Consider the following 14914-nt stretch of genomic DNA (forward strand, 5'->3'; position numbering starts at 1 on the left):
TGGGAGCCAGCAGTCCCGGATTGTGAGAGGGATGTCCGACTGCCAGTTTAGGCCAGGGATTGGGTCTAAACCAGCAGTCGGACATCCCCCAAGGGGTCCCAGATTGGAGATTGGAGAGGGTGCAGGCTGGGTTAAGGGCCACCCCCCCCTTCCCCCAATGCATGAATTTCGTACACCGGGCCTCTAGTTATATAGGATAGCCATTGTTTCTTATTTGTTAAGATTATCCCATTAACCCATTGAATTGCCTTGGTACCTGAAAATTTAATTGACCATATATAGTCTGTTTCTGAGCTCTATTCTATTCCATTGATATATTTTTCCATGTTATGTTAGTATCACTTTGTCTTGATAATTGAAGCTTCATAAAAAGTCTTGAAATCAGATACTAAGTCCTCCAACTTTATTCCATTTTAAAGTTGTTTGAGCTGCTTGTAGGTACTGCACATTTCCATATAAATTTTGGAATCATCTTTATTAGAATCATTTATTTACAAAATGTTGGGATTTTGATTAAATTAAGTTGAATCTATATGTCAGTTTTGGAAAAATTGTTGGTGAATATATAGAGCTTTTTAGTCCACATAATATCTCCCCATTTATTTAGGTCTTCAAAAATTACTCTCAGCAGTATTTTATATATTCAGCTATTTACATCATGTATTTTTTTTAAATTTCAACTACTAGATTTCTTATATTTGTTATATGTTTTTTCCCTTGGTTCTTTTTCATATCTTCTCCTTTTAATGTATTTACTAGTCTAATTTAATATTATTTATTTATTTATTCCAATATATCTGCTACAGTTGGATTCTGTAATCGGTGAGTCAGTTTTTTTGTGTTTGCTTTTTTTAAGTGGTTGGACTTCTCAAATGTCTTATAATTTTTGCCTGTGAACACGTTTTCCCAAGGTATCACTTTTATTAGTTTGTGTGTAAAAATATTTTCTTCCTTTAAATCTTTCTACCCTCCCCCACTATAATTGTCATAATAGACACAGATTTATAATTTGTTCTGCCCAGGACTTAAGTTCCCTTAATGTTAGTGTTCAGATTTTTTTAATGCTTTTAGAGAGAGAGATAAAGGGAGAGGGGGAGAGAGAGAAACATTGATGTGAGAGAAAAATATCTATTGGTGGCCTCCCACACACACCCTGTCCAGTGATCAAACCCACAACTTGGGCATGTGACCTAACTGGGAATAGAACAGGGGACCTTTCAGTGCACAGGACAACACTCAACCAACTGAGCCACACCAGCCAGAGTGTGTTCAGATTTTTCCTTGATGTTTGTTTAGTCTAAGATTTTATATATTATCCTGGAGGCCTGGTGCACTTCATGCACAGGGGGAGGGGGAATCCCTCAGCCCAGCCTTCACCCTCTCCAGCTGCACCCTCTCCAATCCAGGACCCCTCAGGGGATGTCTGACTGCCTCTCGAAATCCTGGATTGCTGGCTCCTAACCACTTGCCTGTCTGCCTGCCTGATCACCCCTAACCACCTATGCCTTCCTGATTGCCCCTAACGACCTCTGCCTGCCGACCTGATTGCCCCTAACTGCTCCCCTGCTGGCCTGATCGCCCCTAACTGCTTCTGCCTTGCCACGCACCCAGGACCCAGGAGTTCCTCCTCCGGCCAGTCGCAGGCACCCGGGACCCAGGCTTCCCTCCCTCTGGCTGACCACAGGCACCCAGGACCTGGGCCAGCTTCACCTAGGCCGGCTGCAGCCACAGGGGACCGTGGGCAGGCGGCTTCACCCGGGCCACACCACAGGTGCTGGGGATTGCGGGGCAGGTGGCTTGTCCCTCTCCAGGGCCGCAGTTGCAGGTACTGGTGCCCAGGACCGCAGGGCGGGTAGCTTGTCCCTCTCCCAGGCCACAAGCACAGGCACAGTGCTGGCACCCTGGACCACAGGATGGGCAGCTTGTCCCTCTCCTGGGCCGCAGGCACAGCCGCTGGCTCCTGGGACTGCGGGGCGGGCAGCTTGTCCCTCTCCCGGGCCGCAGCCTGGCTGGTCCCCATTCCTCTCTCACAAGCTCATTTGTGCCTGGCTGGTCCTGATTCCTCTCCCACAGGCTCATTTGTGCCTGGCTGGTCCCCATTTCTCTCTCCCCAGTGTTGAGTGTCTGAAGCATTATGGCATGATGGCGTGAGGGCGCAACGACTATTTGCATATTAGCTCTTTATTATATAGGACTAGAGGCCCAGTGCACAAAAATTTGTGGACTTGGGGGGGTCCCTCAGCTCGGCCTGTGCCCTCTCACAGTCTGGGACCCCTTGGGGGATGACCACGTGCTGGCTTAGGCCCGCTCCCCGGAGGATTGGGCCTAAGCTGGCAGTCAGACATCCCTCTGGCAGCCCGGAAACCCTCGGGGGATGTCCACTTGCCAGTGGGGAGCAGGCCTAAGCTGCAGTCGGACATCCTTAGCTCTGCTGAGGAGGCGGGAGAGGCTCCCACCACCACCGCTGTACTGGCAGCCGTCAGCCTGGCTTGTGGCTGAGCAGAGCTCCCCCTGTGGGAGCACACTGACCACCAGGGGGCAGCTCCTGCATTGAGCGTCTGCCCCCTGGTGGTCAGTGTGTGTCATAGTGACCAGTCATTCCCAGTCGTTCTGCTGTTAGGGTCAATTTGCATATTACCATTTTATTATATAGGAGTGCCTAGCCAGCTTATGTGAGGGGCTGATGGCTGTTTGCAGGCTGGCCACAGCCTCTTCAGTGTGGGGGTCCCCACTGGGGTGCCTGGCCAGCCTGGGTGAGGGGCTGAGGGCTGTTTTCAGGCTGGCCATAGCCCCTTCAGGGTGGGGGGGGGTTCCTCCTGGGGTGCCTGGCCAGTCTGGGTGAGGGTCTGAGGGCCGTTTTCAGGCTGGCTAAGCCCCCCAGCGGGGACCTTCACCCCATGAGGGTGTGGCCATCATGGGTGAGGGGCTGATGGCTGTTTGCAGGTTGGCCACAATCCCTAGCCACCCAAGCTCCAGTGGAGGCTGGCTGGAAGCAGGTATCTGGGATTTATTTGTCTTCTATAATTGAAACTTCGTTTGCCATGAGCGGAGGCCACAGCCGGCTCAGGGCAGGCGGGAAGCTTGGCTTCCTCCATCACCCAGGCAACCAAGCCTCCTGCTTGCTTCAGTTCCATGGCTGCTGGCCGCCATCTTGGTTGGGTTAATTTGCATATAGTCACTCTGATTAGCTGGTGGGCGTGGCTTAGGGTGTAGCGAAGGTACGGTCAATTAGCATCTTTGTCTTTTATTAGTGTAGATTAGCTACTAGAGACCTGGTGCATGAATTCGTGCATGGGTGGGGTTCAGCTGGCCTGCCCCCAATGGGGGCCCATCCAGCCAGGCCGGCAAGGGGGAGGGGACTTGGGAGGTTGGCCAACTGGCCCCTGCCCCCAATTGGGGGGGGCTGTTCAGGGGTGTGGGCTCCAGGGGGAGGGGCTGCAGGCAGTCAGCCTGCCGGCCCCATCCCTGATTGGGATTGGGGGTCTGATTAGCAGCGGGGCCGGCCAGGGGGCCTGACTGGGGGTGGGGTTGGCCAGGAGGAGGGGCTGCGGGCAGTTGGGGTCGCAGTGCGCATCATAGCGACCAGTCATTCCAGTCGCTTGGCTTTTATATAGAGAGAGATTATTTTTTGGAATATTGTGTTTATCCTCTCTTTCTGGAATTTTGATTAGGTGATTGAACCTTCTCATTCTGTTCTTTATGTCTTTTAACTTCTCTCTCTTTTGTTTGTCTGTGCTTTATTATAGATTATTTCTATGGACTAGAGTTTTTTCAACTTACTGATTTTATCTTTTGCTGTGTCTGTTGTGCTCTTAAACTTGTCTGTTGATGTTTTAAATGTTTTTTATTTCAATTATTATAGTTTAATTTTTCTGAACTTTAGTTTTTTTAAAAAATCTGCTGGTTCTTTTTTCTTATGTATTTTATTACTTTATCTTTCAGTATTTAAATACAACTATTCTTGCCCAGCTGGCATGGCTTAGTGGTTGAGGGTCAATCTCTGAACCAGAAGGTCATAGTTCAATTCCAGGTCAGGGCACATGCCCAAGTTGCGGGCACAAGCCCCAGTGGGGGACATGCAGGAGACAGCCAGTCAATGATTCTCTTTCATCCCTCTCCCTTCCTCTCTGAAATCAATAAAAATATATTTTAAAAAATAGAACTAGTAGGTTTCTTTGAAAATACTACAATCTATAGTTCTAGGGGATCTAACTTAGTTTGTATGTCTTTTGACTCCCACTAAGTTTGGATTATTACTTAATGTGTTTTTAAAATTTGAATTGTGAGCTAATTTTCAACATGCCTGTATCCAAGGTTTAGTTCTTAGCCTGGATGGAGGATATATCCCTCCAGAGAAGTTTTGTGTTTATTTCTGTCAAGTGCTCTAGCTTATACAAACACCCTAGAGCCAGATTTTATTTTGATTTATTGTCCTGAGATAAACAATACCCAAGAAAGATTTTTTTAAAATTATTATTACCCTGAGCCTAGCAGTGGTTGGTTGACAAACTGATTTTGTCTAGTCTGACCTTTTCACTTTTGTTATAGTCCTCAGTGGCTTTATGTGGGGGGCCTTAGTTCTAATTCTTGTGTTGTAGGCATCTCTATGACCTCATCTTTTGTTTCTGAGTTAAGACCCTAGACCAGTGGTTGGCAAACTGCGGCTCGCAAGCCACATGCGACTCTTTGGCTCCTTGAGTGTGGCTCTTCCACAAAATACCGACTTCTGCGCACGGACCACAAAGTTTCAATCGCACTGTACATGCGCGCCCGCACGTGGTATTTTGTGGAAGAGCTACACTCAAGGAGCCGAAGAGCCACATGTGGCTCTCGAGCTGCAGTTTGCAGACCACTGCCCTAGACTAAGGACACATGTAATAATTTAATCAATAAAGAAATTTTTTTAAAAAGACCCTAGACTACTGAGACAGGCAAACCCCAATTATATCTAGCATAACATTAGTTCATAGTCTTATGGCTCTAATTTGGCTCCAGGGGGCTTCCCTTACAATTTCTTACAAGTGTAGCCACACATTTAAAAAGATGCTTCTTTATATTGTAGGATGCTTCTTTATATTAGAAGACTTTCAGATTATCTAGTTTCCATAATGCCAGAAATTATGGTCTGTTACTTTTTTATAGACTGTGAACTCAATGAGGACAGGACCAGTGCCCATCAAGTTCACTCTATGTTCCTCAGCACCTAGTACCTGGTACATACTAACTAGACACTTAATAAATGTGGAGTGAATGAAATGCTGTTCATTATAGATTTATTAGTAATAGGGAAAATGGAAATAAACCTAGATGTCTAATAATATAATACTGAACTAAATGTTTATATTTACTTAAAAATAAATAGCTATTGCTCATATATATTTTTCAGGCAGAAAATGATGATTTGGAGGACTGTGTTATAGACTGAAAATTATTAAAGATTAAGTGTAGGTGAAAAAATCAGATTCAATTTTGAATTTATAGTATGGTAACTAAATATGCATAACACTGAATATGAAAAATATGAAAAAGCAGCAACACTGAATAATGAACACCAAAATGCTAATAGTAGCTTATGTTGGAGTGGTGGATTGAGGGTCCCTTTTTACCCTTTATTCTTTAAACTTTCTATAATGTGGCTTTAGGAAGATACTAAAAAGAAAAATGTTTATTAGTGTCCCTAAAAGTTTTTAGATTTAAATACACTAAGAGGTTGATAAAAATTTCAGAATTAGTTTTATTATTAAAATGTTTACAGAGTTTTATATGAAAATACAGAAAAAGACCTTTCTGATACTCAGCGACACCTTGCTAAGAAAAAATATGAGCTTCAGCTTACTCAGGAGAAAATTATGTGCTTGGATGAAAAAATTGGTGAGTTATTTTTTCCTGTTATTACTTTTTCATTACGTCTGCTAGAAAAAAAGCTTTCTTCTCTCAGTTATAACAAGATAAACTTGGAGATAGGCCCTTCAATTAAAAGTTTATGATTCCGATCATGGAAACAAAATAGCAACACTTTTTAATTTATGATGGTCACTTTTAAATTTACAAGTTTCTGTGTAAAAATATGTCTTGTTCATAGCAGTTTTAATGAAACATAGTACACATTTATATTACTTTTGGTGGAAAGTATACATATATTTGGCTATATCTATGATATTAGTTGGGTTCATAGAGAAAATTGTTTTTATAGTCTGCTGTTTATGTTTCTTACCATTTATCTGTATGAAAATATGGTCATAATTTAATATTTTTATAACTGTAAAGTAAAATTTTGATTATGACTATAAAAGAACCCATTTTAAAATAGAGGGAATATATGTATATATTGTTTATATTTTTATTGATTTCGAAGAGGAAGGGAGAAGGAGAAAGAAACATCAATGATAAGAGAGAATCATGGACTGGCTACCTCCTGTACCCCCACTGAGGATTGAGCCCGCAACCCGGGCATGTGCCCTAACCGGGAATCGAACTGCAACCTCCTGGTTCATAGGTGGACGCTCAACCACTGAGCAACACCAGCCGGGCAAAGGGAATATTTTTAACAGTAGTTCAAAACTGTCTGGCATAAACAATTAGATGGGTGGAGGTGCTTTTTATTGAGATGGGAAGTATTAAAATATAAATTTAAAATGGGAATATTGAATAACTCATTTTTGGATATTTTAAATCCAAGTAAAAATGTAAGGTAAGCAGTTAATAGATAAGTTTTTATCTCAGAAGTGAAACCTAAGCTAAAAATATACATTTGGGACACATCAGCAAATAAATGATATTAAAACCATGAAATCATCTAGAGAAAATATAGAGAATGAGGAGAAGAGAGTCCAGGACTAAGTAAGAAGAAGCCAAAGAATTAGGAAGAATACCCATAAGTGAGTGTTTTGGGGGAGGCAAGAGAGCAAATGTTTTAAAAAGGATGGTAGTGTTAATTATCAGATAATTTGAGAAGCTAAGTAAGATGGGGATGAAGAAATGTTGATTGGATTTGGTACTTTGAAGGTGTTGGGAACACTGAAGAAGTTTGGATAGAGTGTTGGATGTGGAAGATGGGATAGGCTGAGGAAGACTGGGCAGTGAGAGTAGAGACAGGAGAGAATAGAAGTCTGTTAAGAAGTTTGGCTACCAAGTGTAGCAGAAAAATGGGGCGGTAGCTTGAGTGGGATGTGAGGTGGAGGATTATTTTTAAAGTAGGAACTCCTAGAGCTGTTTCAGAGCTTTCATTTCATTATTGTATGCCAATGGGAATGGACTCATATATCAGAACACCCAAAACATGTGTTTGCCTGAAAGATAGTAGCCTGGAAAAGGGAACTGATCTATCCTCAGGTACCATATAGATCATCCTCTTGGCATGGGATAGTGCCTCTCTTATGCTGCCCTGGATGGTCGTTGGCAGGGAGTAACCTAGAGGTCCAGTCTAGCAGAGCTTCCCTAGTAGAGCTCTAGACCAGAGGTTCTCAGACTTGGGTGTGGTCAGAATCCCCTGGAGGGCTAGTGCAGACCACTGGGGCCAGCTCCTGGAGTAGCAGATGGCCAGGGCTCTTGTGTCTTTTCCAGTTTGCTCAGGTGGGTCTCAAGCTGTTGTGCATTAGAGTCACATGGGAGGGTGCTTGTTAAGATATAATTGCTCTGCCCAGTCAGAATTTCTAATTCGGTAGGACTGGGGTTCCCAGGTGATGCTGATGGTGCTGGTTGGGAAACCACAGTTTGAGAACCAATTGCATAGCAGTCATTTAGGCCTTCAGCATTGACATTGGCTTGTCAGTGTTTCCACAATCAAATCAGACGCCCTGGGATGATTTTTTTCCCCCAGGAATTTTTAGGAAAAATTTAGAGAGATCAGAGTAGTAGAAGACATTTGACTCTGAACATGACTTAATTGAATATTTTATTAAGATCTGTTACCAACTTATATACAACAATGATTCTAGTTCAGAGCGAGGGGAGAAATTGGAGGGAAATGTTGGTTTCAGTATTCCACCCAACTTCATCCACCTATAGTCTGCCCTCTACCCCACCAGGCATGTAAATCTACTTTGAGAACTTGTAATTTGGAGCTTTCTTTTGCTATTCTTATTCAAATGTGTTAATTGTGTTTTTACATTTGTGAATCATTTAGAATTTCAGGATTCATCTTGGATTTTAATCACTAACAACAAAAGCCATGTTTTTATTTGGGATACTATACTTATTTTTAGGCATTGAATGTAATATAGGAAAAATTACTTTGAAAAGTATTTTAATGCACTTGAACTGAAAAAAATTATCTTGATTAAAAATGCCTTTATGATTACATATTTAGATAATTTTACAAGGCAGAGTATTGCCCAGCGAGAAGAAATCAGCATTCTTGGCGCAACCCTCAACGATCTGGTTAAAGAAAAGGAATGCCTGCAAGCATGCTTGGATAAAAAGTCTGAGAACATTGCATCCCTTGGAGAGAGTTTGGCCATGAAAGTATGTTCTGAGAACTGTGGTTTAAAAGAAGTGTTTGCACTGGAATCTGAATAAAATAATAGGTTCTCTCAAAATTTTTCTAGAGAGCTGAAACTTTAAAATGTGATTTTGAAATATTTCAGAATAGTCTTAAAAAATGTGTTCTTTCTCTCACCAATTTGTTGTTAACATGCACTGACAAGAACTAATTCAAATATCAAATATTCAAATTAAAAAGAAAGCAGTGAGATTGATTTCTTTTTAAAAGCACACCAAAACTTATATCTCCAGGGAGCCACTGTGGGAGGCAATATGTTTATTCCATTAAAACTGCCTTTGTAATTGTGTTCAGAATTGATGCAGGTTTTTACATTGTCCTTAGTCATTGAGACTAGACCACAGGGCAGGGGTGAGGAACCTCCAGCCTATAGGCGATAGACGTGCAACATCATTTGATCTGGCCCTGCCAACACAACTGCAGGCAGACTCAAAATTCAACAAACACAGGACTTTCTTTATAGCAACATAAAATTAGTGAATTATATTAAGCAAATGATATTATAAATATCCAAATGACCCTTGGCAGGAAAAAGGTCCGCCCTCCCTGCCATATGGAGTTGGTAAATAAAGCTGGATAATAATCTCCATTCCTCAGGTTTTGTTGTTCAGACAACATAACAGGTGTTGCCAAAAAGGCAGGGAAATATTCATACCCTTTTCTTGCTTATAAAGTGGTTCTGAAGGCAATTCCAAAACTGTTTTCCACAGATGTCATAAGCAAAACAGCATCATTGGAATAAGACCTTGCCCCTCTCTAAGGGAACTAATTCCTTCATCTATCCACCCATAAAACAAGCATTTATTGACATGTACCAGGTATATTATGTTAGAAATTGAGGAGGAGTGGACATGCCTTCCGAAGCCTGTAGCATAATTGGGAGAAGGATAAATAAAGGTACTTTTATGATAGAATGTGCTGAGTGTATGCACAATGTGCGGTTCGAGTCTGGCAGAAGCACAGTTGATCTAACCTGCGGGTTGGATTAGGAGAGGAAAAGATCTAGAAAGCTTTTGAGAAGATGATAATGCCTGGACTGCCCTGAAAATTGACTAGGAATTAGCCAGGAAAAGACTTAGAGAAAGGCTACAGTGAGAGGAAAGGTGTTCAGACAGGCAGAATACCTTTTTTTTTCCCCCTTTTTTTTATTGCTTAAAATATTACAAAGAGTAGTATATTTGTCTCCTTTTTTTTCCCCTTGACCTTCCCCCAGCCTCCTCTTCCCCCCTCCCCCCCAGTGTCTTGTGTCCATTGGTTATGCTTATATGCATACATACAAGTCCTTTGATTGATCTCTTACCCACCTCCCAACCCTCCCCAGCCTTCCTGCTGTAGTTTGACAATCTATTTAATGCTGCTCCAGGAGAATACCTTTTAGAGAAAGGGGATCCAGACAGGTAGAGCAACTTACGAGAGCCCAGTTGCTTTCATCAGAGAATGTCACAGGGTTTCTTGATAGTTTATAATGTCCAGAGCATGAATTGCAAAGAGATAAGTATGGGGTAGGGATAGGTGGCAAAAAATGAGGTGGGATAGGTAAGCAACAAATTTAAAAATGTATGTAATGTTGAGTTTAGAATATCATTGATATAGTGAATCGATGAAATAATATAAACAACATTTTATAGTTACATCTTTATTTTTAAAAATATTCCAGCCCTTGTTAATCCATGTAAAAGATGGATTATAGGAAAGTGAGAATGGTGACAAGGACACTAGTTAGGAGTAAAGTGTTAAGAACTGTGGTAGGAGAGTGGCAGTATCCATGAGAGAAATAGGTCTACGAAGGGAGTAAGATTGACAAGACGTGCTTTCTGACTGAGGAACCATGTGAACAGTTGCCACGTCTGAAGTAGGAAGCACGGGAAACAGAGCAGGCTCAGAGAGGAAGATGATCCACATGTCTTTGGCACATGTCATTGAAATATTCATAGGCTCTTGGATTTTTAGGTTTTGAGAGAAACTGGAATTGAAGTTAAAAGCTTTGGGAATCATGAGCCTAACTGAAGCCCTCAAAGTGCATAAGATAATAAATATTGGTTTACTTGTTTAAAAGGCTGACTCATCTCTATAAGCTATACCTTAATATTTTAAAAAAATGTTATGGCTTTTGGGGGTAGAATGTTTTTCTCATATTTAAACACTACTACTTGAAGAGTTAAACATGTTTTGTTTTTCTTTAACACTTTGAAACAAATTATTCAGATCTATCTGATTTTCCTCAGCTATATCTATATTTCACATTCCTTCCATTCTGCTAATTGTACCAACATTATCTTTTCCTTCGCAAGGAATATTGACTTGCCAATCCATTTCATGATCTTGTATAAGTTGATGATCTTGTATAAGATCATGAACATAAACACATCCATCCTCTGAGGAGAAAAAAAACATTTTAAAGCAATATTAGGCATGGAAAGAGGAAACAGTTTCTACAGTAATATTTTAGAGTTCAATTTGTAAGTACCATACGGTGAAAAGCAATACTCTTACAGTCTAATATGGAGATTACAGAATAAATTCCTATGGGAAGTCTATATTATAATGAATAATATGAAGTTTTTTCATCTTGTGGGTAATTTAAAAAGATGTCCTACTACTTACTACCAGTTAAAGTTAGGAAACTCATTAGGAAGTTCACAGACTTTTTAGTAATAAAAGCCATAATTATTTGTGTAATATTTTAGTTTATTTATTTTTTCTATATAGATTTATGATCATCTTGTCCAGATTGAATTTTTAACAATTAACTTGAACCTATGATTCTAATTGGACAAACATATTGAGGTTGTACAGAAATGTTAAATTGACAGTGATGGCATAAATGTCAACAGTTTTTGAAATGCTGGTATTAGGGCAATATGAAGAGAGAATAGGGCTGGTAGGATATGTTACTGGATTCTACCCAGTAATTTTGTTGCCCTGGATACTTTACAAAGTTCTTAGTATTAGATAGTCATACTTTCAAGATGAGTTTCTATTGATAAAAGAAAGTCCTTTTTAGGCTTATAAATTATATTTAAGTCTTACCAAGTAATGACTTTTGGAAATACTAGAAGTTCAATTTGTTTTTCAGAATTTAATTGGAAATATATTAAATTATATTTCAAAGGCATGTATAAACATTCTATTTTAAGCGGTATTTTCTCTTTGAGTTTTTCCTTCATTGGCTTGACTTCTTAAAGGGGGTTAACTGCTTTGCTAATGGATATGTTAACCATATTCCAATATTTATCTGCACCATTCTACCAGGAGCAGAATGGGAAACCAGAGTAAAAGTACCTGGAGAGGAGCACATGAGTAAAGGGAGATAACACATACACATGCCCGTGCACACACAGCATGCACATACAACTAAACCGTCCTGATGAACAGGAACAGAACTGGTTGGAAATATGGGTTTAGGTTTTCATCTTGTTTCCTTGGTTACTTAGGATTTCAAACTTCAAAGGGTAAAGTGAAATCTAGTTATATAGTGAAAGAACAGGGCTAATGTTAGCCAAAGTATCAGTGAATAGTATCTTTAGTTCACCATCAACAAGCATTTTCAAAGGAGGAAGTGTGGGAATAGTATTGATAGCATGAAGATAAGCACACCTATTTCAGCCTTGACTGACTCGTTAATCTCCCTCAGCACACCCTTGAAAAGGGAGAATATCAGTAGCTTATTTTATTCACTTTTTGCTCTGGGCCTTAGACTTATTTAACTCAGACTTAAACTTAAAAATAGACTTTTATAAGTAACTTCGTTTTATCAGCTACATGGATTTATAACCATTATTTATATTGATGACTAATATAAATAATATACTTGGTCAAAGTTATTAGTCTTAAGAACTAAATTTAGTTTCACATCATTCACTTTCCTGGGTTTCATAACATGATGTGAGGAAGTGAATCAGTCTACTCCCCATGGAGAACACTGTAATGCAAACCACTGGTTTGCCTCCAGGTACACAGTGCTCCTGAGCTCTGGTGTTGCTGGGGGACTGCAGAAGCCTAACAGAGCATTTGACACATTGATCTCATATCAATACACCCAAGTGTAGTCTTAACTCTAGTGAGTATCATCAATTGTTTTTGTCTAGTACAAATATTGACATTGATATACTAGGCTTTAGTTTTAAAGTATAGGAAAGATGAATAGAGCATGAGTGTTTAAACCCAAATGTAAATGAAAAAGGGTGGGGGAAATTGATTTTTGTTCATTCAGTTTTAACAGAAATAACCGTTTAAGATAATTTTTTATGTCATACTTATATTACTTTTCAAGGAAAAGACCATTTCAGGCATGAAGAATATCATTGCTGAGATGGAACAGGCATCAAGGTAAACCACTCGTCCAACAAGAATTTGAGTACATATTTATTAGGGGCAAAGTACTATGTTACGTACAAAGATAGTAAACGGGGCTTAGTGTTACATGGAGGGTGGTAACTTTCTAATGTTGGAAGGAGGCCTAAGTCTGTGTAGGGAAGTAAGAGAGGATATGGTGTCTGCCAAGGAAAGGGAAGGAAAGAACAGCAGAGAACCACAAGACCACAGGTAATGTTCAAGAGCCTCGTGAATGCAAGTAGGTGAGTGTTGGAACCCAAAGTGAGAGAGGAGGTGTGAAGGGAGGAAAGGCTAAACACAGAGGCCTGTGTTATAGACAAATGAGTCTTGGTTTTATCCTTTGGGAAATAAGAAATCATTAAGGAATTTTGAGGAGAATTTTGTGTTAGAAAGATTACCCACATTGAAGAATGATGATAGATTGGGGTTGGGGAGTGTGGTCAGGGGTGAGGTGCTTATGAGGAAGAAAATCTAGGAAAATGCCAGGTTTTGAGGGATGAGTACTGGACGTGTAGAAAATATGGAAAGCGATGGTTTTCCTCTGAATTGGAAGAGCCTTTGAGACCTTGCATATATGTCTCATAAGCAGTTAAATATAAGAGTCTGGAGTGTAAGGAGGAGGCCAAGGCTGGAGGTAATGATTTCAGTGTCTTCAAGGTATAGATGGGGTTGAGAGCAATGGATATGAATAGTATTTGTCTGAGGGAAGGCAGAGAGTAAGAAGAAACAGGAGAGTAAGAGTTGAGCCCTCAGAACCCTTAGGTTTTAAGAGGGCAGAGGAAGAGGAACCTGCAAAGGAGACTAAGCCATGGCAGCTCGAGGTCAGATGGAAGCTTTCTTATATTTGAATGTCAGAAGTTTTGAAATACTTAGCTAATCATTGGCTATTATGTATATTCAGCATCTTTTTTCCATAGTGAAATGTTGGCAACACAGAGAAACTCGAATGCACTATTTTCGCAGTATTTATTCTTATAAATTTAAATGTGTTTAAAACTTCTTCAAATGTTTTTATGCTAACTGTCCATCTTCTGTCATGTGAGAATTTGTTATTCTGTTTCGGTAAAATGTCTCTTCTGATGTACTATTTGATTTGTGCAATAGACAGTCTACTGAAGCGCTAATTATGTGTGAACAAGACATTTCCAGGATGCGCAGGCAGTTGGATGAAACAAATGATGAACTGGCTCAAATCGCCAGGGAAAGAGATATCTTGGCTCATGAGAATGACAATCTCCAAGAACAGTTTTCTAAAGCTAAACAAGAGAACCAGGTATATTTGTCCTACTCTCTTTTTCTCCAAGAAAATACGTATTTCCTCTGAGACGTGGTTCTCCTTTCATTTTGTAGAAACCTCAGGCTCTTTGAAGCAGCCATTTTTTTTACCTCTGTTACACAATATGCCACATAATTTCTAAATGAAACCCTCAGACATAAAATGTTAAATATTAAGGAAAGAGGGAACAAGGAATATAATAGATGTATATTCAACCTTAGAAGTACTCAACAAATGAAGATAAAAGCTTCAGAAACTTTTAAAAAATGGTAGATTTATTTCAGGGACTATTATTCTAAGTATGAGTGTATGAACTATGCCGCATTTTTTGGTTCTCTTTAGCACTAATTCTTTTCAGGAAAATTTCTTTTATAATTACTTCCTCTCTATGCCAATATACTTTATCCACATTTCTCATTTCCAATATCATTATTTTAATTTGACCATTAAAAAAATTCTATTTGGAAGATTTCCTCCCCCCTGAAAATTCTTCAGTCCAAATGATATCCCCATGTACTGTCACTCTCAATATGTTTAGTTGCATCATAAAATTCTGTATTTTAACCGTTAAATATTTTTAATTTTTATAAATAGATATTAAGATGCAACATTTTGTTAATTATAAAAATTGTATATGTTAAAATGCTGTGTTCAAAGTTAATGAATAATGGGATCCTGGAACAGAAAAGGGACAGTAAATAAAAATGAAAAATATCTGGCCCTGATGCTCACTTAGTAAGAGCATCATCCCAATACATCAAGGTTGTGGGTTCTATATCCAGTCAGGGCACATACAAGAATCA

General features: G+C 39.9%; 1 protein-coding gene across 2 annotated transcripts in view; it reads left to right on the forward strand.

Annotated features, from left to right (window-relative positions):
• The window catches only part of LOC102248303 (testis-specific gene 10 protein-like), a 27466-nt gene extending 13513 nt beyond the window's left edge, over positions 1–13953 (forward strand). The window contains exons 2-4 of one of the 2 annotated variants that reach the window (XM_014536390.1): positions 5756–5871; positions 12774–12829; positions 13940–13953. In XM_014536390.1, the coding sequence (XP_014391876.1) occupies positions 5756–5871; positions 12774–12811 (154 nt within the window). In that variant the 3' untranslated portion in view covers positions 12812–12829; positions 13940–13953. Of the gene's footprint in view, positions 1–1885; positions 1891–5755; positions 5872–7948; positions 7961–12773; positions 12830–13939 lie in introns of those variants that run through there. The other variant, XR_001361292.1, reaches the window with a different exon arrangement.
• Positions 13954–14914: the final 961 nt, after the last annotated feature.

The sequence above is a fragment of the Myotis brandtii genome, unplaced genomic scaffold, assembly GCF_000412655.1.
Source record: "Myotis brandtii unplaced genomic scaffold, ASM41265v1 scaffold1612, whole genome shotgun sequence".
NCBI lineage: Eukaryota > Metazoa > Chordata > Mammalia > Chiroptera > Vespertilionidae > Myotis > Myotis brandtii.